General features: G+C 47.6%; 1 protein-coding gene and 1 pseudogene across 2 annotated transcripts; both read left to right on the top strand.

Annotated features, from left to right (window-relative positions):
* Nucleotides 1–3,668: 3,668 nt before the first annotated feature.
* On the top strand, nt 3,669–20,787 carry Tnip2 (TNFAIP3 interacting protein 2). 2 transcript variants are annotated; one of them, XM_038317719.1, is made up of 6 exons: nt 3,669–4,001; nt 13,789–14,079; nt 16,599–16,688; nt 17,304–17,552; nt 17,724–17,843; nt 19,920–20,787. In XM_038317719.1, the coding sequence occupies exons 1-6, from the start codon at nt 3,744–3,746 to the stop codon at nt 20,184–20,186; spliced, it is 1,275 nt and encodes a 424-aa protein (XP_038173647.1). In that variant the 5' UTR covers nt 3,669–3,743; the 3' UTR covers nt 20,187–20,787. The 2 variants fall into 2 exon arrangements, with proteins under 2 accessions (XP_038173647.1, XP_038173648.1); XM_038317720.1 differs by having other exon boundaries at nt 19,923–20,787.
* LOC119806162 lies at nt 6,507–6,672 on the top strand (annotated as a pseudogene).
* Nucleotides 20,788–21,260: the final 473 nt, after the last annotated feature.

Below are 21,260 nucleotides of genomic sequence, written 5' to 3' on the forward strand. Positions count from 1 at the left end.
GCACTTGGCTCGCTTTCTCCCTTTTTTCAGCCCAGATCCTAGCCCCTGGAATGGTGCTGCCTATATTTAGCACAAATCTTCTCTCTTCAATTAATCCTTCCTGGAAACCACACAGACACTCCCCCAGGTGTGTTCCAGTTAAGCCGATGGTGATTATTAACCAATATACTCACACAAATATACTTTATTATATGTATATATTATATAGTATACAATATACTTTCCCTACTTCTTGGATTAGACATCTGTCTCCACTATGAGAACATTAACCTACAATGCCAGGGGGTGGTGGTACATGCCTTGTGTAGGGGGGAAGAGGCAGGTGGATCTCTGTAAGTTCAAGGCCAGCCTGGTCTATGAATTCCAGGACAGCTAGGGCTGTTACACAGAGAAATCCTGTCTCAAAAACAAAAACGAAAACAGAACACAAAAACCACCCCAAAACAAAAACAAAACAACAACAACCAAAAAACCCCAAAAAACCTCCCAAAGCAAACGACAACAATAACATTTACCTATGGATTTCTGGGGCCTAGGCTCACTAGCTGAGTTTCAGTTAAAGGCTGGGAGCTCCCTGTGTTAAGTTGGAGACTCTTAACCATGCCACAGGAGGTAATTGTTCCTAGAGTTCTGCAATCTTCATCTACAGTTCCAAAGTCCCCAAGATCTCAGAAACCCAAAGTTTTTCCCTTAAATTTGGTGAACTTTGTCATACTTAATTTGAATGGCCATTCCCTCTGTATTTCTAGAAACTGACTTGTTCTGTGAGGCTGAGAGATACCCCAGAGGAGTCCTATGTTGAACGTCAATTGCTAATGTATGCTGACAAAGGGTTTCAAGTATAGCTGGGGATGGTTGCTCTACCTGTAATCCAGAACTCAGGAGGCTGAGGCAGAAAGATTCATGAGTTTGAGGCCAGCCTGGTTACAAAGTGAGTTCCAGTTTGGACTACAGAGTGAGACCCTATGTCAAAAACAAACAAGGAAAAAAATTATGGGCGGTGGTGGCACACACCTTTAATCCCAGCACTAGGGAGGCAGAGGCAGGAGGATCTCCATGAGTTCCAGGCCAGCCTGGTTTACATAGAGTTCCAGGCTAGCCAGGGCTACAATGTGAAACTCTGTTTCAAAATCAAAATAGAAGAGAGAGAGAGAGAAAAAAAGAACAAAACCAAAAAGATCTTCAAGGGGGCTGGAGGGACAGCCCAGGGATGTGCAGCAGAGAGCCTGAGAATCTGATTTTGGATTCAAAGCACCCATGAAAAGCCAAGCACAGCCAAACACATCTGTGACCCTAGCATGGGAGTTGGGGTTAGGAGGATGGGAGTTGGAGTTAGGGGGTGGAGATAGGTGGATCTCTGGAATTTGCTGGCCAATCAGAGTAGCTAATCTGTGAGCTTTGGGTTCAGTGAGAGACCTTGTCTCCCAAGATAAGATGAAGAGAGAGTGGAAGACACTCCAGCATCAACCTCTGACCTCCATACACACACATACATTATATATATATATACATATATAATACATATATATACACACATACACACACTCATACACACACATTCACTTGCATTTTTATTTAATTATTTTAATTTATGTGCATTGGTGTTTTGCCACGGTACCAGGTCCCCTGGAACTGGAGTATAGACAGTTGTGACCTGTCATGTGGGTGCTAGGAATTGAACCCAGGTCCTCTGGAAGAGCAGTCAGTGCTCTTAACCTTTGAGCCATCTCTCCAGCCCCCTCACACCTTTTTAAGAAGCCTCCCAAGTGTTAGCAGTTTGAAACGATATTGTGTTTGTTGCTTTGCAGTTTGCCAGGAGCCTTGGAGCAGTGTACCTGGGAAATGTGGTATAGTGGCTCTTCTGAGATGGAAGCCACAGATGAGCTGGGACTCTTTCGGAGTCTTTGCTGGGGTCAGGGTTCTAAACTGGGTCCTTCACTGAAGTGCAGAGCTGGGCAACTCAATAGACACATTGCATCTCACGACTTTGCTGTGGAGGTCACCTGCCCCCATTTCCCCAGGGTCCTCTCAGTTATGGAGGTCAAGTACAGCTCATTGTCTGGGAACCTGCCCCATCCATATGCATGGATACTGGGAAGAGGACTCCTTTTTAGAGGTTGGTCACCTCAGTTATGTGTACCTACCTAAAATCAAAGAAATCAAAGCTTTCAAACTCCAAACCCATGTGGCTCAGAGTGTGTTGGAAGTTTCTGGATTGTTTGACGTCTATTTTGCCTTTCACATCAGGTTCAAAAGAACTTAAGTGGTCCACCCCAGGCTATACACAGCCGTAACAGTGAAGAACTTAAAAGCACAAATTAGCCCTGGGCCAGGGTTCTTCAGTGTGGTACCCCCTCCCCACTTTCCCTTTATCCTACCACTGCCTCTGTCAATCAAGATGCTCCCTGCATGACCCTAACACTGAATGTGCTGGACAATCTTGTAACACGGGCCTTGCAGCAGTTTGAATGAGAATACTTGCGCCCCAGTTGGTGGGACTCTCTGGGAAGGATTCAGAGAAGTGTGGGCTTGTTGGAAGAGAAGCAGAGGGATTTCGAGGTTGCAGCATGCGCTTCGCCTCCTGTTGGGGATCAAGATGTGAACTCTCAGCTTTAAGCATCTGACGCTTCTGGACATTAAAAGCTCTCCTTTGTAAGCTGCTTTGGTCGTGGCAGGTTGTCACAGCAATGGAAAAGAAACTGAGACACACCCATTCTCTAGTGCCACAACACCCCTACCAGGTAGGGAAGGCAGCAGCTGGGACCTCTCTTTTCTGAACAGGGGTCTTGGCTCTGAGGGCTAAGAGCTGATGGTAGGTGAGCCGGGTCTTCCGCTCCCGGTGTTCATCCCATAAATGCCTGTCGAGGTCTGACTTTGCTTTGAGTTTGATGCTGCACGTGGGTGAGTTTCCGCAGGCTCAGCCAGAGCTTTTCACACCGCTGGAACAGACAGGATGATGAGCGTAGGAGACCGAGCAAAGAAGGAGAAATGCATCCCCATATGAGGGGACCCCAATGAGACCTTAGCAAAGAGCCTTTGAAAGATCCTCCCTGTGGATCTTTGGGGGAGGAGACATTTCCCAGTGGGAAAACACCGTTTGTATGGTGGCTGCGGGAAGGAAGGGGCCAGCACCCTCCTGTCTTCTGCTCTAAGAACAGCTTCTAGCATTAAGGCCGTCCTAACTCGAATTTAGGCGCACCCTGGGGTCTGGTGGCTGGCTCTGCATTCTTCCCATGCTTTCTGGATGGGAAGTCCTCTCTGAGCTCCGTGTCCCTACGTGACGAAACACATGCCAAGTCCCTGAAGAGGAAGGAGCCCAGCCACTGAAACCTGACCACACTCCACGTCCGATGTTTGAAGTCATTTGACTTCTTTGCTTTCCTTCAGCAGCTGTACCAGAGGAAACCGAACCCCAAACCCTGGTCGCCCCTGGTCGCAGACTGGTTTTGACTCGGAGAAAATTCCTCAGACGGAGGGATAGGGCCGCCGTGAAGAGCCTAGAACAGTGGGCGGGACAGCCTCTCACACGGAGCTGGTGCGTCAAGACAGGGTAGGGCCTCAGAGTGGGAGGGGGCGGTGCCAGCTGCGCGCGGGGGCGGAGTCAGACTCCCGGCAGTGGGCGGGACAGATTAGGCTCCTGGGAGTGGGCGGGGCGAGGCGGGAAAAGTTCCGGGAAGGCCGGCTGTCGCTCCCGCTACTCTCACAAGTTGGTGGTGCCCGGGTCCCCAGGAAAGTCCACCGCCATGTCATCTGGGGACGGCACCCCGCCCGCGGCCGCCGCGCTCTGTAGCCTGTACCACGAGGCCGGCCAGCAGCTGCAGCGCCTGCAGGATCAGCTGGCCGCGCGCGACGCCCTGATCGCGAGCCTCCGCACCCGCCTAGCGGCTCTGGAAGGGGACACGGCGCCGTCACTCGTGGACGCGCTTCTGGATCAGGTGGAGCGCTTCCGTGAGCAGCTGCGGCGACGGGAGGAAGGAGCCTCTGAGACCCAGCTGCGCCAGGTGCGGGGCGGGTGGGCGAGCGCTGCTGCCCCAGCGGCCTCGGGAGGCACCGAGTCCTGTCCCGAGGGTCGCGCGGATCTGAGGGCGCGAGGATGTGAGGCATCTGGTGCGGGGATCTGAGGCGCAGGGAACCTTTAGGGGTTGGGGTCTAAAGGGCGAGAGTCTGGAGGGTCCAGGCTCCCGAGGGATGTCACGCACAGAGGTGAGCAGGCGTCTCTTGGGCACGGGGTTCTGGTGAGCACCAGGGTGTTAGGGGTGCGGACATTTGAGAAGTACCAGGTCCACAGGGGCTCAGGTTATGAGCAGTTCTGAGGGACATATAATGGGGATAAGTTTGGGACCGACCCCCGGGTCTCTCGACTTTGAGGGGCACAGCTGAGTGAAACTTGCTCATGAAGTCTGTGTGGTGGATCCGAGGAACAGGAGGGACCCTGGAGTACAGGGATCTGTGGAGCGTGAGGTACTGAGGTAGTCTTGGATACATGGTTCTGTTGGTAGTGAGCTTCTCCAGTCAGTGCTCCACACCCCAAAGGGGTATGTAGCTGTTTTCAGGCTGCTCTGTTGCTTTGAAGAGACATCATGACCAAGGCAACTCTTATAAATATTAAAAATATTTCATTGAGGGCGAGCTTACAGTTGTAGAGGGGTTAGTCCATTATCGTCATGGTGAGGAGTATGGCAGCTTGCAAGCAGGCATGGTTGTGGAGTTGTAGCTGAGAGCTACATTCTGATCCCCAGGCAGAGAGAGACGCTGGGCCTGCTGTGGGCTTTTGAAACCTGAAAGCCCACCCTAAGTGACACAGTTTCTCCAACAAAGCCATATGTTCTAATCCTTCTCAAATGGTGCCACTCCTTGGTGTGTAAGCATGCAGACACATGAGCCTGTTGGGGTCATTCTTATTCAGACCATCCCAGTAGGGCACCAGGTTTGAAGGAGGTGGAGTTCTGAGGAGGGCTGGTGTTCAGGGGTGGGTGCAGGGTTCTGAGGGACACTACAGGCTCTCAGGGACATACAGGCATTGCTTTTTGGGGAATGTTCCAGTGTGTGTTTGTGTTGGGTTATGAGTGCAGGTTTTGGGTATTCTGTGTTAGGGAGGTCGTCTGTGGAATGTGGGTTTCTGAACCTTGTGTGGGGTGCTAGGGACCTGAGAGATGCATAGGGTTCAAGGGATGGAGCTCAGAGAGAAGACTCATGTCTTTGATTGGTAGCTTTTAGTATTTATATTGGGAGAAGTGATAGGAAGAGCCTGCCAAGTGTCTGATAATCTGTGTGTTCTTTGGTCCTCCTTGTCATTTGGTGTTATTTGGTTTCTGTGAGATAACATAAGCACACAAAACTGAGGCAAGGGAAATGTTTTTCCTGCAAGTGTTATCTGTAAATCTGACGCCCTTCCCCGATGTTTGGGATAACTGGCATGCTATTGCATTTGGTCCACGGCTATCCTGGTTTTCCCAGGAAAGAAGGTAGGCTGAAAGGAGAGTAGCTGGCCAAAGGTAATGTTTGTTCCCACGATTTCACCCCCACAGCCAGATTTATTTTTGTCCCCACCCTCTTCGGTGCTAGGGACTGAGCCTCGAGCCCCACACATCTAGGCAAGTACTCTACCGTTTAGCCGCATCTCCAGCTCTCTTTTTGCTTTTGAGACCCGGTCTCACTAAGTTACCTAAACTGACCGTAAACTCACTGTGAATCCCAGCTAGGGCTTGACTTTGGATCCCCCTGCCTCAGTCTCCCGAGTAGATGGTACAGGCCTTTGCCACCAGGCCTGGCCACAAGATTTTAGAGGGAGAAAAGAATGCATTTTTTGATGGTAAAATTCAGAGTATCTGAAAAATAAAGTCAATAATAAAATAATCCCATATGCTTTTTGCAAGACCTTTGCCTGTTCTTCCTTTGCGAAGACATTTATTTATACTTGGCATTGTTGAGCTGATCCTTATTTTACAGATTACTTTATATTGTGCTGTCACTGTTTTCTGTCCGTATTTGAAGCACCAAAGCAATCGGACGTCTCCCCACCCCACTTCTCCCTCTTTCTGGAAGGAGGGCTGTAAAACAGAGCAAGAGGGAAGTGTAGAGCTCACCTGGACTGTGCCACTAATTTAGTATTGTGGACATCAGGAGCCACAGATGAGTATGGAGTGGAGATCTGAAGACAACCCAGAATTTGTCACCAAATATCAGTGGGAGCAGTTAGGGTAAGGGAGCTCCCCACAATCAGAACAGAACTACGTTTGCAGTTGGGTGGCCATTGGTGTTCAGTGCAGACGCACCCATGTGAGGCAACTGGGATTTATTTGTAGTTCTCTAGAGGCCCCAGACAGAACAGTCTGTGGTCCTACGTCCTCTGACATACAGGTTTTGTTTGGGGATTTTAAGAATTACTTGCCATTTTATTTAGGAAATTTTGCTAACATTGTGGTGAGTTTAAATATTACAGAACTACCGCATGGCTCCTCAAATCTGCCAAAACCAATTGACTAATGTATTATCAGTAAACATATATTGCTTCTCGGCCTTTTGGCTAAGATCAAGTGTATCAGTAAACATATGTATCAAAAGTTACCCTGTTAAAATAACTTTGAACAAGCTGGGCCATGGTGGCGAACGCCTTTAATCCCAGCACTTGGGAGGCAGAGGCTGATGAATCTCTGTGATTTCAAGGCCAGCCTGGTCTACAAAGTGAGTTCCAGGACAACCAGGGCTACACAGAAAATCCCTGTCTTGAAAAACCAAAAAAAAAAAAAAAACCCCCCAACAAAACAAAACCCTCCAAAAAACTCTGAACAATCCTGTTCGTTTTCATTTCAGCATAGTTTTTCTGTGATGTAGAGTCTTTGGTTATGCGGTTTGCAGAGGTATGCACAGGGTGAGGCTAATGTAACTAATGTAATACATTAGTTATTAATGAAGTACAGTCTATAGCTACATACTAGTAACTGTCTTACTTTTCTGCTATAGTGAGACCATGACCAAGGCAACTGATAAAAGGAAGAATTTAATTGGGGACTTGCTTACAGTTTCAAGGGCGAGTCCATGACCATCGTGGGGAGAGAGGCAGCAGGCAGGCATGGTGCTGAGTGGTGTTGAGAGCTTACACCTGGTCCACAGGCAGGTGACAGAGGAGACTGGGCTTGGTGAAGGCGATAAAGAACCCCACCCCCACCCCCAGTGACTGGTACAGGCTTTCCAACAGGGCCACACCTTACATTTCTTCCCAGAACAATTCCACCAATGAGGGGCCAAGCACTCAAATCTGAGCCTGTGGGGGCCGTTCTCATTCGAGCTACCACAGTAACTAATGTCATACATTCTGTGTGAGCACAGTTTTGGCAAATGTTAGAAAGGCCATGTGCTTGTCAAATCAATGCAGATACAGTTGTCAAATCAATGCAGATACAGGAGCACTTTAGATTCTTATTGCCATTGAATTCTACCAGTGAATGCAGCATTGTTATGCTTTAAATCATTTGTTCTCCATCTGTAACAAAGGAAAGCAACCGCAACTGGCCTTAACTGTAAAATCAAACATGTGGGTCTAGAAAGATGCTCAGCTATTAAGAGTATGCAGTGCTCTTGCAGAGGACCCAAGATTGGATCACAGCGTCAAGAGGCTCACCAGAGCCTGTAACTTCAGTTCCAAGGGATTCAACATCCTCTTCTGGACTCCATAGTTACCCAAATGCACACATGCATACTCACATACAGATGCATAACATAAAAATAAAAAGCTGCTCTGGGCGGTGGTGGCGCACAGCTTTGATGCCAGCACTTGGGAGGCAGAGGCAGGTGGATCTCTGTGAGTTTGAGGCTAGCCTATTTCCTTTTATCTTTTAGACTTTATTTATTCATTTATTTTGGCTTTTTTGAGGGGTTTGGTTTTTCAAGACAGAGGGTTTCGCTGTACCTCTGGCTATCCTGGAACTCTATTTTGGCTTTTTGAGACAGGGCTTCACTATGTAGTTCTGACAAGAACTCACTATGGAGTCCAGGCTTGCTCCACATCCACAGAGATCCACCTGCCTCTGCTGAGGGGTGCTAGAATTAAAGACATGTGCCACCATGCCCAGCTTTTTATTTATTTATTTATTTGCTTATTGTTTATTTATTTATTTTTTTTGGTTTTTTGAGACAGGGTTTTGCTTATTGTTTATTTATAGTCTCCACATTCATACTAAGGCATACAGGCTTTTGTGTACACACACACAGTCTCTCTCACACTAATTAATAAATAAACATAATTTCTTTTTATTTTTGGGTTTTGAGTTTTTGAGACAGGGTTTCACTGTGTAACAGCCTTGGCTATCATGAAACTTGCTCTGTAGATCAGGCTGACCTCAAACCCACAGAGATCCGCCTGCCTCTGCCTCCTGAGTGCTGGGAGTAAAGGCGTGCACCACGACCACAACCAGGCATAAACACAGTTCTTAAAGAAGAAAAAAAATGGCAAAGTGAAACAAATGATCAGTTGCGTGTGTCTTTCACTAAAGAAATGGTTAATATAATTATGCATATGTGGTAAAATAAATTGTGTTATAGGGAACTGATTTAACAAGAGTATATACAAATTAGATTTCCAAGAGAGCATGCTTTATACTTCCTAGAAAGCAAAGTGGAAAAAAGTCTCCCAAGCAGATGACAAGGGACAGGATACCACGGGTAATCAAATCTGCACAGCACTGGAAACATTGAACAACATACAGCTTCGATCATAGTTGCTTTGGGCTTGATTCAGAAGAATTCCAAAGAGAAGCAGAGTAATACACAGTATGCCTACAGTCCTAGCCACTCAGGAGGCTGAGGCAGGAGGACCACAATTTGAGATTAGCTTGTACTACATGGCAAGACTGTATCCAAACAAACAAACAAACAAATAAATAAATAAATAAATTTTAAAAAATAAAAACTTAAAAAAAGAAAAAAATCCAATGGAGGTCAAAGCCAGGATAAATTTTTCAAAGTGGAGTTACCACAAGGTCTCTTCCTAAAATGCTAACACCAAAGAAAACTGTACAGCTGTGTAAACCTTTAGCGGTTAAGATGCAATGAAAAAGGAATTTCTTTCCTTGTGATATCTGTGATTTCTCCACTCAGTCCAAGAGTTGGTTTTCCTGGACCCCCTTTCCATTATATATGACAGAAAACCTTTTGAAGATTCCAGACGTGTCCTAGACCATAGTCCATATGTAAAAACTGCACCTTGAATGGTTCAAACATGCCAATGGGATGTGTAGGGCATAAGCAGCCATGAAGCTAAGAATATTAGGCTCTGAGCTAGGGTGGCTGGTGGCACATCCATTTAACCCCAGCACTTAGTATGCTGTGGCAGGAGGAGCTGAGTTTGCGACCAGACTGATCTTCATAGCAAGGCAGTCTCAAATACCCACAGACACACACAGACACACACAGACACACAGACACACACAGAAGAGCAAGACATTGATGACTTTTCTGTGGACACAAAACGGATAACAAAGGCTGAAGCAGAGTGAGCAGCATGTCTGCTGAAGGTGACCGGAAGAGGGGCAGGAGCAGAAATGTCTCGGGGTGTACCAGGTCAGCGGGCCACATGTGGTAATGGCCTTGTCAGGACCCCAAGTTGGTCTAGGGAATGTAGAAGGAAGGTGTCTGTAATTTTTAATTTTTTAAAAAAGATTTTTTTTTCTTTAAAAGATTTACTTCATCTCATGTATAATATACTTGTGTGGTGCCCATAGACTCCAGACAAGGGCATCAGATCCCAAGGAGCTGGAGTTACAGGTGGTTGTGAGCGATATCATGTGTGTGCTGGGAACTGAACCTGGGTCCTGTGCAAGAGCAGCAAGGGCTCTTAACCACCGAGCCATTTCTCTAGCCCGATACATTTTTATTTTTAAGGTGTGTATGTATGTTTTGGTCTGTGTGTCATGTGAGTGTCAGCGCTGGCAAAGTCCGGAATAGGGTTCAGATTCTCTGGAGCTGGAGTCATAGGCTGTGTGAGCTGAACTCGTCTTCTGTAAGAGCAGCGTGGGCTCTCAGCTGCAGAGCCATCTCTCCAGCCCCTGTCATTTCCATTTTCAAGGATCCTTTTGGTGACTTAGCAGTTCATGAAAGTGGATGTGTTTTGACTACCCATCAGTCAATTTTGTGAGGGAGGGCGTTTTGGTCACAGACTGTGGGAAGACAGAGGTTTATTACCTCTCGCACCCCAAGGCCCTTTGTTCACCGAAGTAACAAGGCAGGCTTAAACCCACAGAGCAGTTGGACATTAAAGTGGACTTCTCTCATCCCCTGGAAAGGCAGAGGCAGGCGAGTTCTAGGCCAGGCTGGTCTACAGAGTGAGACCCTGTCTAAACAAACAAACAAACAAACAAAACCCCAACTACAGCAGAAAGCAAATGGTCTGTTAGATTGCTGTCATTGATGGCCACATCAGCCATCTCTACAGGGACACTAGACCGGAAGGCACTGAGGGCTTCCACAGAGAATACTGAAGATAAGGGACGTGTACCCAGTGTGTCTGGAGAAGGCCGAAGCTTGTCCCCATGGTATCCACCTGCAACTTGAGGCCTGGGTGGATGATTTTTCAAACTTCTTCCAGATAATATTTTTGGGTTAATGGTGCTATTCACCATGTGGCCTGTGACTGTACGCCTGCATGCTGTTATCCTAGAAGCTGGCCTCACAGGCCCTGCCTGATCCTGGCTCTTTAGCCTCCTTTCCTTTCTGCTTTTCTCTACCTGTTCTGCAACACTGTGTAGAACAGTGGTTCTCAACCTGTCAGTCGCAACCACTTTGGCAAACCTCTATTTCCAAAAATAGTTACATTGCAATTCATAATAGTGGCAAAATTACAGTTATGAATTAACAGTGAAAATCATTTTATGGTTGGGGTCACCACAGCATACGGAACTGCACTAAAGCTCTCAGCATTAGGAAGGTTGAGAACCACTGGTCTAGAGTGAAAGACTTTGTCTCAAAACAATCAACAAACAAAAAAATACCAAGCAATACAGATGTTTTATGTTTTAAAAAATCCAGCGGCTGGTGAGATGGCCCCGTGGGCATGAGTGCTTTCTGTGCAAGCCTGGCCAACCTGTTTGACCCCTGGAACCCAGGGTGGTGGGAAAGAACCAGCTCCTGAAAGTTGTCCTCGGATTCCTACATGTATAGACTCGCACACACCACACACACACACACACACACACACACACACATGCACAATAATAATAAAATTATAAGGCGAGAGTAATAGCTCAAGTTTGTCTTTGTACATGGTTGGTGTCTCGTTTATCACGGTGACAAGGTCCCAGGCTTACAGGATGGACTCCTGCTGGACATGGCTTAGGCTTATCCCTGGCTTTTGTGAATCTGTTTCTTCCTCTGTAGAGTGGACTGGTCGAGACTGCTTCACCCTGCATCCTGTGCTGTTTATGTTTGAGGAGTCTTTGAAAGCGGGAAAGTACAACTTTAAGGCCAGAAAGTTAAAAAACGGTCCTTTCGGCTTCGTACTTTGCGCTACTTGCTCTCTGCGCGCAATCCCAGCACCCAGGAGTCCAAGCTTGGGCTCAGGTTCAACTCCTGAGCAACCTAGAGACAATTGGTTTTGTTTTTTAATCATTTATATGTATGAGTGTTTTGTCTCCACGGATGTCTGTGCATGTCTGGTGTCTGCAAAGGCCAGAAGAGGGTGTCAGATTCCTGGGAACTGGAGTTACAGACCATGGTGAGGGGCCATATGGGTGCTGGGAACTGAACCAGGGTCCTCTAGAAGATCATTCAACACTCTTAATCACTGAACCATCTCTTCCGCCCCAGAAAAAGCCTTAAACAAAACAAAGTTAAACAAAATTGCCATTTAAGGACCTGTAGTTCCCGCACATTGGAAGCCCAAGGCCACAAGTTTGAGGCTAGCCTGAGCAACAGACAGAGATCATGTGTGGAAAAAATAAAATAACGATATTTTAGGCTGGCCTGTAATTCATTAGGTAGAACGGGCTGGCTCAAACTCTTGGCAGTCCTCCTGCCTCAGCTCCCCAAGTGCTAGGATTTACAGACATGAGCTTTTACATCCACCTTTTTGTTTGTTTGGTTTTTTATTTTTTATTTTTCATGAAAAAGTTTCTCCACATAGTCCTGGCTGTCTTGGAACTCACTCTGTAGACTAGGCTGGCCTTGAACTCACAGAGATCCACCTGCCTCTGCCTCCCAAGTGCTGGGATTAAAAGCCACCACTGCCTGGCAATATTAGTTTTCTAAACTAAGCACCGCAAATGAAGTTGAAGCAACAGAAGTGTAATCTCTTCACAGCCCTAGAGGTTAGAAGCAGCAGATCAAGGTGTCTGCTCCCTTGAGGTTCTGGGGCCAGGTCCTTCTTTCCCTCCTCTGCTTCTGGTAGTGGCTGCCAGTCCTTGGTGTTCTGTGGCGCATAGGTGCTGCGCTCCAGCCTGTCTTCACACGGCCTTCTCTTCTGAGTGCATCTGCCTAAAATTCGTCTCAGATGGACAGTGCTCCTAACTCAGTATGACTGCACGTGAGCTAATGATATCTGCAAACACTCTAATTCAGCATGACCTCACATGAACTAATGATATCTTCAAATTCTTTTTCTTTCTTTCTTTCTTTTTCTTTCTTTCTTCCTTCCTTCCTTCCTTCCTTCCTTCCTTCCTTCCTTCCTTCCTTTCTTTCTTTTTCTTTCTGTTTGGTTTTGCAAGATAGGATTTCTCTGTGTAACCTTAGCTGTCCTGGAGCTTACTCTGTAGAACTTGAAATGCACATGCCTCTGCCTTCTGAGTGCTAGGTTAAAGGCGTGCACCACCACCATCTGGCTAAAATACTCTATTTCTATTAATTATTATTATTTTTTGTTTGGGACAGGATCTCACTGTGTAGCCCTAGTTGATCTGGAACTCACTTAGTGGACCAGGCTGGCCTCACACTCAGAGAGATCTGCCTGCCTCTGCCTCCCGAGTGCTGGGATAAAAGGCGTGCGCCACCACTGCCCAGCTACCACTAACTCTTATAATTTAACCTGTTTCTCTTCATTATCTATGTTTTGCCTCAGGACTTTTTAACCTTCTTTCTGTAAGTCTTTCTCCCTGTCTTGCTGGCTGGCAGCTGCCTGACTGGCTGGCCCCAGGCATCTCCCTTTCTTTCTCCCTCATTCTCTCTTGAGCCTAGATTCCTCCTCCTATTTATTCTCTCTGCCCTCCAGCCCCACCTATCTCTCTCCTGCCTAGGTATTGGCCGTTCACCTTTTTATTAGACCTATCAGGTGCCTTAGGCAGCCAAAGTACTACATCTTTACAAGTGTAAACAAACGTAAGATGTCTTTGCCTGGTTAAACAAATGTGACAATCTGTACATAGTTAAAGTAATAGTCCACACCAGCTAACTATATTATTTTCTGGAAAGCCTGCCCAAAGGGCGAGTGGTGCCTAGTGACACATTATCCTTGCCAGGTTTCCTGTTTTAGTACATTTGCTTTCTTCCCCTCACGTAGCCCAGACTGTCCTCAAAGTTGTTATATAGTTGAGGATGGCCAGAACTTCTTGTACTCCTACTTCCTAAGTGCTGGGCTTCAGGTGTGTTTTATCCTGCCTGCTTTTGAACATTGTTTCATTATTCACTCTGTGCTTTCATTTTCACAACTATTAAACCTGCCTGTCTTCCTTTACAGTTTTAGACAGGGTCTCTCTGGCTGGCCTCAAATTCTTGATTCTCCTGCCTCAGCCTCCCCACTACTGTAGTTAAAAGAGTGTGTCGCCACACCCACCTAAACTGTGCTTTGAAATTACTTTCTGTCAGGAAGTTGAGAGACTTACTGAGCAACTAGAAGAAAAAGAGAGGGAGATGCAGCAGCTGATGAGCCAGCCTCAGCATGAGCGAGAGAAGGAAGTCGTCCTGCTTCGGAGAACTGTGGCAGAGAAGGAACAAGCCAGGGCCGCTAGCGACATCCTGTGCCGCTCCTTGACTGATGAGACCCACCAACTGCGCAGGACGTTGGCTGCCACTGCCCACATGTGCCAGCATCTGGCCAAGTGTCTGGATGAACGACAGCACGCGCAGGGAGACGTGGGGCAGAAAAGCGCTGACGAGGTAGGCAGTAACTAACGCAAGTGAAGACTCTGGTGTGGTGAGAGTTGTTGCCTGTCATTCTTTAATCCTGTGCAGTCGCCAAGAACACGGGTGTCACAGAACCCACTCTGTTCTCAGAGCTTATCTGGAGAGATCCGATGGAAGGCGTGGCAGGAAACTTGAGTGGCCTGCCTCCCCAGCTTCCAGCATTGTCTGCAGCTGATTCTGCATGCACGTGGCAATGGCACTTTGGTCTTTTGTGCCACTGAGGATAGGAAGGAAGAGCTGGGGATAGAGGCGCTGCCTGCAAGAAATGTTATCACATGTATAGTCAACAAACAGAAACTGAGGCAGATCTAGGCGATACTGCTAAGGAGGAGCAACGCCTCCACATGCCACATATGCAGAGTCCTGGCCTAAAGCTACTGGAAGAGCCGTGAGCATCAGCCTTCTGCAGACTCCAAGCATCTGTGGGGTAAGAGCTGATCCACCCACAAGCCTTATGAAGAGCCAGAACTTCTATTGCCAGCAAGATGGCCTCGCATAAGCTAGGAGACCTGCCACCCTCAGGGCTGTAACTTCTTCATTATCACATGACATAGAATATCTTCATGCCTCAAAAGCATGACCTCCATGTGGACGCTATGTGAGGTGGACAGCAAGTGGTGACAGAAGGTCCAGGTTGCAGTAGGGACCCAGGAAGAGCCCTCTGTGCCTCCAGGCTAGGACGGTTTGGGGGAAGAGAGGAGCATGACCAAGGTTTTGGCGCCCATAAGGTAGTCATGGGGAAAAGATGCATCTCGCAAACCAGAGTGCTCCTGAGCAGGAATAGCATGGGACCAAGCCTCAATATAGGCCAGGTACTGGGCATGGTACCTCATTTCCTGCTGCCAGGTGGTAATGACCAGTGTGGAGCTGACAGAGAAACAGGTACATATGGCACACCTTGCCTCAGTTACCACTGGGTGTATGTGTGACCTTTGTGTTACTATGACTACGACACCAACAGAAACAACTTCAGAGAGGGTTTCAGTCTAACATGGTAGGGATGGCATGGCCAAATTCATGGCAATGAGAACTCGTGGCAGAGGATCCTCACATCATGACAGGCCAGGAAGCACACAAAGAGACAGACAGAGAGACAGAGAGACCCTGAAACCAGGGGCAGGGTATCAGCTTCAAAGGCATGTCCTTAGTGATTTCTCCTGACTGCTAGGATACACTTCCTAAAGGTTTTGTAGCCTCTGCAGGTGGCGCCATCAGCTGGGGACCAAGCTTTCAATCCATGCGCCTTGGGGAACATTTCCGATTCTGAACACAACAGTGGAGCAGACTGAGTCTCTATCTCATGTGCACTGCCCCACACAGGGCCACTAGGGCACATTCCTTTCGAGGCAGTTCTCTGAGGCTATGGCAGTGTTCATGGAACTGTGTGTTCTGAGGAAAGGGGACAAACAATAACCAACAGCTTCTCTAACATGAGAGAAACAAACTTGGTCACGAACCACCCATCTCAGTTGGATTTCACAAGATCACCCAGGGAGGAGCACAGCTGTATTCGTGGCTGGATAGGAGGTGGTAGGGTCTCTTGTCTGAGTTTGTATCACTATATCATTCCCTTTGAAGATCTTGAAGTAGCCTCACACTGTGATCAGCCTGAGGTGGGTGCTGGATTGTGACAGACAGGCATCTCATGTCTCTTAAGTCAGTATCACTTCTCAGCCCTGGACTTGGCTGAGTCATCTGGGGCTTCCCAGCAGACAGGGTTAGGACATGCACTTCCTGTCATTCAAGGGGAATTCTTAAAACTAATGTCAGTGATTTACAGTCCTCTGTACTGTTCAGTGCCTGGAATTTCTGGGGTACAGAGTATACCCCAGAAAAGTTTTATCAGACTTTACAGTTGGGTCGGCCAGCAGCTATTAGGGGTTAGTTTGGCGTGTGACTTCTGTGAGGGAATGCCCTGTGTGAAGCACAAGTTAGCTTGCTTCATCCAGATTAGTTCACTTGTCTCGAGGCAGGATTTCTGTCTTGACGAGTCTGAAGGAGGCAAGATGGTTCTGTGGCCAGGCCCATGTCGGAGACCTAGAAAGCCTCCTGGATGCTAGCAGAGGTATGTCTCTTTTAGAGAGTAAAATTATGTCCCTGTCCTCCCTATTGCCTGTGACGGTAAGCAAGCTCTGGCAGTAGGAAGTTTTGTTACAGCTGGGGTACTCATTCTTTAGACTGGACGACAACAGAATATTTAGGTCCAGAATATTTAAAACACAAATAGCTCGTGTTGGTAGGTAGGAAGGAACAAGGGTGGTGTCAAGAGTGACATGCCTAGAGACTCTCTGCTGTCTCCCGGCCTCCCTCAGCGGGGAGTGGGTCTAGGAGGAGCTGGACTTCCAAGTCTGTTTTTGTATCTATTTTACTTCTGCATCAAGAGTCACCCCCTCCTACGCTGCAGCTGTGGCCTCAGCCTCTGACTTCTTCTCCTTTTCTGTACATGATACACACAGCGTGACATGGCTTCTCTTCGTCTCTTTCTTATGCAGCTAGGGCATACAAGCAGGAATGCTTCTGGCAAGAGCATTATTGAGAAGTTACAGGAAGAAAATCGACTGTTAAAGCAGAAGGTGACTCATGTGAGTGTCTGACATTCCACTGGAGAGGAACATTAACCTTGAAAAATGGCAAATGAAGGTTTTTCTTTAGCTGGTGCATGGAGATGGCTTCTGCCCCCTGGCTGTTTTAACTTGATACGCAGGGTCTCCAGGGACCTGATCTTTCTGCCACAGAGGATAGATCCTGACTTCCTCTGTCCTTCCAGATTAAATAGTCAATAAAAGAACTGTAAGAATTGCCATCCAGTAGTTTTGAGTGCGTGTGCACTAGCCCAGCACTGAGATTACAGACACGTGCATGGATTTTACAGCTTTTACATGGATGCTGGCCATCTGAAATTGGGTCTTCATGCTTGCTCAGCAGGTACTTGACTGACTGAGCCCCTGCCCCCTGAGTTTTGGGTTTTCTTTTCTTACTCTGCTTCTGGGAAGTAGTTTTTAAGGCAGGAAAATTACACCGAGTTCACATCTGTTTAAGACTCTTAATATGGACACTACTATAATGTATCAGGATTCCCTGGTAGGCTTAGAACTCCCGCTACCCAAGGGAAAGGGAAGTAGTTTCATAAATTACTGCTGATAATCACGGTTCCATGCTAGCTTGAGCAAACATGTCTTCTGGTTCTGTCTTCTCAGGTCGAAGACCTCAATGCCAAGTGGCAGCGTTATGATGCCAGTAGGGATGAGTATGTGAAAGGGTTACACGCACAGCTAAAGAGGCAGCAGGTCCCTCCCGAGCCTGAGCTGATGAAGAAGGAGATTTCCAGGCTTAACAGACAGTTGGAAGAGAAAATAAATGACTGTGCAGAAGCAAAACAGGAGCTGGCAACTGTGAAGATGGCCCGGGACACCGCGCTGGAGCGAGTGCAGATGCTAGAGCAGCAGGTGTCCTCAGGCTCTGGGCAGAGCTGACACCACAGGCAGTGGTCGTAGTCTTGGGACAGCTCCGCTAAAGGCTAGGTGGCACTGGGTGGGATATAGTCATGGAGTAGCGGGAGAAGCCAGGTAAGGACTTCTCCTTCCTCGAGCAGAAATGAGCATTCTGTCTTTTCTCAGATTCTTGCTTACAAGGATGACTTCAAATCTGAAAGGGCAGATCGGGAACGAGCTCATAGTAGGATTCAAGAACTGGAAGAAAAGGTCATGTCTTTGATGTCGCAAGCATCCCAGAGACAGGTAAGAGCACAAGAGAATTTCTCCCCCATTTGAATTAGTATTTATTATGAATTTTGAACCTCTTTGTTTTCAAAGATGTATAACTGTTAGTGATGGGCCCTTCCCAGCTCTGGGCAGAGTAACCTCTCCTGGGCCTAGGGTGTGACCATAGAAAACCGCTTTGCGATACTTTATTTAGCTGTGGATGTTGGCATGGTGGTCTGTGTTGATAAAGGCTCCTTGTCTCTGGGGCCCTTCCTGTCTCCCTGCTTATTGTTGCCATGGGACGTAAGTATATCCCAGGCCCCAGGTGCTTTATGGGCAGTTCTGTTAAGTGTCTGTCATCTTTGAGGTAGAGACCCTAGTTACAATGTTGCAGAGGTGTGACATGGACCCCAAGCACTAAATGAGGTAGGTCCTCCAGGACAGCCAGTGGGCCTGTCGCCACCTGTTTTTAGTGCTGGTGTATGTTGTCAATGGAAGTCTCTCAAGCATGGAAGCTGTGCCCAGACAGACTCATGTTCTGCAAATTCCCAGGGAAGGTTTGTTACTTTGGCCACTTAGTGTCCATAACTCTTCTGTCCTGGGATAAACACTGGGCTTCCCTCAGAGAACTTCCTGTCCTGACATAGCTTGAATAAGAGAGGCGTCTCTGGAATCAGTAAGCCGAGAAGGCAGGACTGACTTTGAAACTCTCCTTCCCAGTAAGATGTAAGAGGAACTAGGGATCTGTGAAAGCCACCCGCATTGTTCTGCTCTGAGCAGCTGCCAGACCTCATCAGCCTCTGCCTCCCTTCCTCTGCACCTTGAGCTAAATTCACATCAGGGGGCTGATGCAAGCACCAGTTTTAATGAATGGAGGGGTTTTGTTGGAAACCTGTGTCCCTCCTAAGTCCACAGGCCAACAGGGTGTGCCAGAGGGCTACAGCAGTCATAGAGGACGCTCCCCAGAGCCTTGGTGTCCTTTTGATGTTATATGGTGGAGTGTGGGTGTTTCCCCATCCCCTGTTCTAGATCAGGCTTGTTCAGGGTGGTGTGGCCATAGGCAGCTGTAAGCCATGGGCAGGAAGGGGATATTTTCTAACATGGTTCCTTTGTTTAGTGACTCTAAGGTCATTAAAGCACAGTCAAGCCTTTCAGGGACGTGCCAGAGGAATGACCACACCAGTTCTATGCCCGCCAAGCCAGGCTCTCCGAGGGGTTCCTGATCAGCCCTCAAAGGCTAGATTTCTGGTGGGAACCAGGGCCTTTGTATTAGTTGTGGCCCCTCAAGCTCCTGCTGTTGCTCTACCCAAGGGAACAACCACAAGACAGCGGTGCTGACATTGAGTGATAAGACAGCGTCCTTCTGAGAAAAATCCAAATGCAAATGTAAAGTAAAAGCATTAAGATTAAGACTCCCATACAAGTAGCAATGGGTACTACTGCCCATAGTGCTTTGTGGCATTTGTGTAGAACACACGTGCCAGGCCATGCCAAAGGTGCACTCAAGGCTGCCACTGTAGGTCTCTGAGTGTCTAGCACTTCAAATTATATTGAGGTACAGTGGGACTTAAGTCTGCCTGTTCCCTGGCTATGTCCTGCCACCTACAGCACCCCCCAGCTTTGTTTCTCTCACTCTGGTGGTATGGGGCATGACATCTGGGTCACTTCCTTCAGTGAATATCCTGAGGCTGGGGGCTCCAGTCAGGCTTTCCACTTTTTAGAAGGGGAGAAAATCTCACTCAGACCTGTTTTTTCATGAAATGACCAAGCACCTGTAGGAGCTCTTCAGTTGTTCATTCAGTACCTTTGTCTAGGCATTAAGAAGCATTAAGATTTGAGGAATGAGGTCTCCAATTTAAGCTTTTAGAAACTCCAGAGAGCCAAGTAAAATACCTTGATTCCTGACCTTTGTTCCATACTACTTGGAAAACTCTTGTGGTGTGTGAACCGAGACCTGAGGTCTGATGAAAGCGAGGCATTGTGGTATAGCAAGAAACAAAGCAATGGGATTTCAGTTCTACTCTGAGATAGTGTGTCTCCAGTTGTGAGACCCTAGTGTCAGGCTTTGTGGCTTCTAGCATAGCCTGTAGTAAACTGTCTCTGACTTCTCAGCAGGACTCCCGGGAGCCAGGACCCTGTCGGATTCATACGGGGAACAAAACTGCCAAGTACTTAGAGATGGATGCACTGGAGCATGTGGCAGCTGGTGGCTGGAGGCCTGGGCCTGGGTCCCAACAGGTGGAACTGCCTGCAGAGGGTGGGCATGTCTGCACAGCCCCCAGAGGTCAGGGCGACCTTCAGTGTCCTCACTGCCTGCAGTGCTTCAGTGATGAGCAAGGCGAGGCATTCTTCAGGCACCTGTGGGAGTGCTGCCAATGAGCCAGAGCTGCCATGCCCACTGTGGCCCCTGACCAGCATAGCTGCTCTAAGGGTCTGGGTAGGTGTCCTCAGACTCAGCCCTCAACTTGTATGCTGCATTCTAATGGGATCTAGGGTCCACACATGGGCAGAGGCACTGGTAGTCCATTTTGTTTTGTTTGGCCATGGTTCAGACTAGGTCAGAGGGAACTGTTGACAGAGCAGAAGAGATGGGGTCAGGGGCATCAAATGCATATCAATGTTGTCTCTCCTATGGAATTTGGACCCCAACTGTCAATTCAGAGCTGCAAACTATTTAGTGTGGGAGTATCCCGAGGTCTGCTTGCATCTTGAGTTGTGTTGCTTGCTGGAAGAGGGTGTGCAGCAGGGGGTCCTCTCCAGGGTGGGAACTCCGTCATGCTGTACAGTAAGGGTGCCTCACTCCCAGACTGGTCTGCTGCACTAGTTGCCAGCACACCAGAGCCTTCCCAGACACAACAGTCACAGAGATGCACCCAGTACCATCGCCTTGCAATAACACTTGTATTTCCAGAAGTGAAGCACCTTTATTTCCTAATCATTTTTTTTTTTTATAATAAATGGACTTACTGTTTTGCTCTGAGAGTGGGAATGGGATGTATGCAGGAACGATTCGTTGTTTTTTAGCTGCTTAGGAAAGTCTCATTCTGAGGATTCCTGGAGGCAGGATCTCCATTTTGGACTGAGGTAGAGGAAAGAGCCAGTGGTTGGCTGTTTTGCTTTTCTAACCTTCAGGTTGAACCCCAATATCTGTCTCTGGGTTTTTAATCGTGTTACAACCACTACTAAGAAGAAACATGCATGCTGTCTTCCCCCAATTCAGATGTGTCAAAGATAGTCCTGCCTGCATGGACAGAGGCTGCCTTAGGATTTGAGGAATGAAGTCTATCAATTTAGGCTTCTTATCCTTAGGAATTCCATAGAACCAGGTAAAATACTGTAACCCCCGACTTATGTTCCACATTACTTGGAGAAAATTTGGGTATGTGAGCTGAAACCTGATGTTTGATGGAAGTGAGGAACAAGGGATAGGTCTTTTTTTTTTTTTTTTTTTTT

This window comes from Arvicola amphibius, chromosome 1 (assembly GCF_903992535.2).
Source record: "Arvicola amphibius chromosome 1, mArvAmp1.2, whole genome shotgun sequence".
NCBI classification, from domain to species: Eukaryota; Metazoa; Chordata; class Mammalia; order Rodentia; family Cricetidae; genus Arvicola; species Arvicola amphibius.

What these genes read in the sequence shown, in the direction of transcription:
- Tnip2 (XM_038317719.1), top strand. Translation starts at nt 3,744, where the DNA reads ATGTCATCTGGGGACGGCACCCCGCCCGCGGCCGCCGCGCTCTGTAGC. An exon ending in TAAAGCAGAAGGTGACTCAT is followed by an intron (nt 16,689 to 17,303) that starts GTGAGTGTCTGA and finishes CTGTCTTCTCAG; the next exon opens with GTCGAAGACCTCAATGCCAA. An exon ending in CGCAAGCATCCCAGAGACAG is followed by an intron (nt 17,844 to 19,919) that starts GTAAGAGCACAA and finishes CTGACTTCTCAG; the next exon opens with CAGGACTCCCGGGAGCCAGG.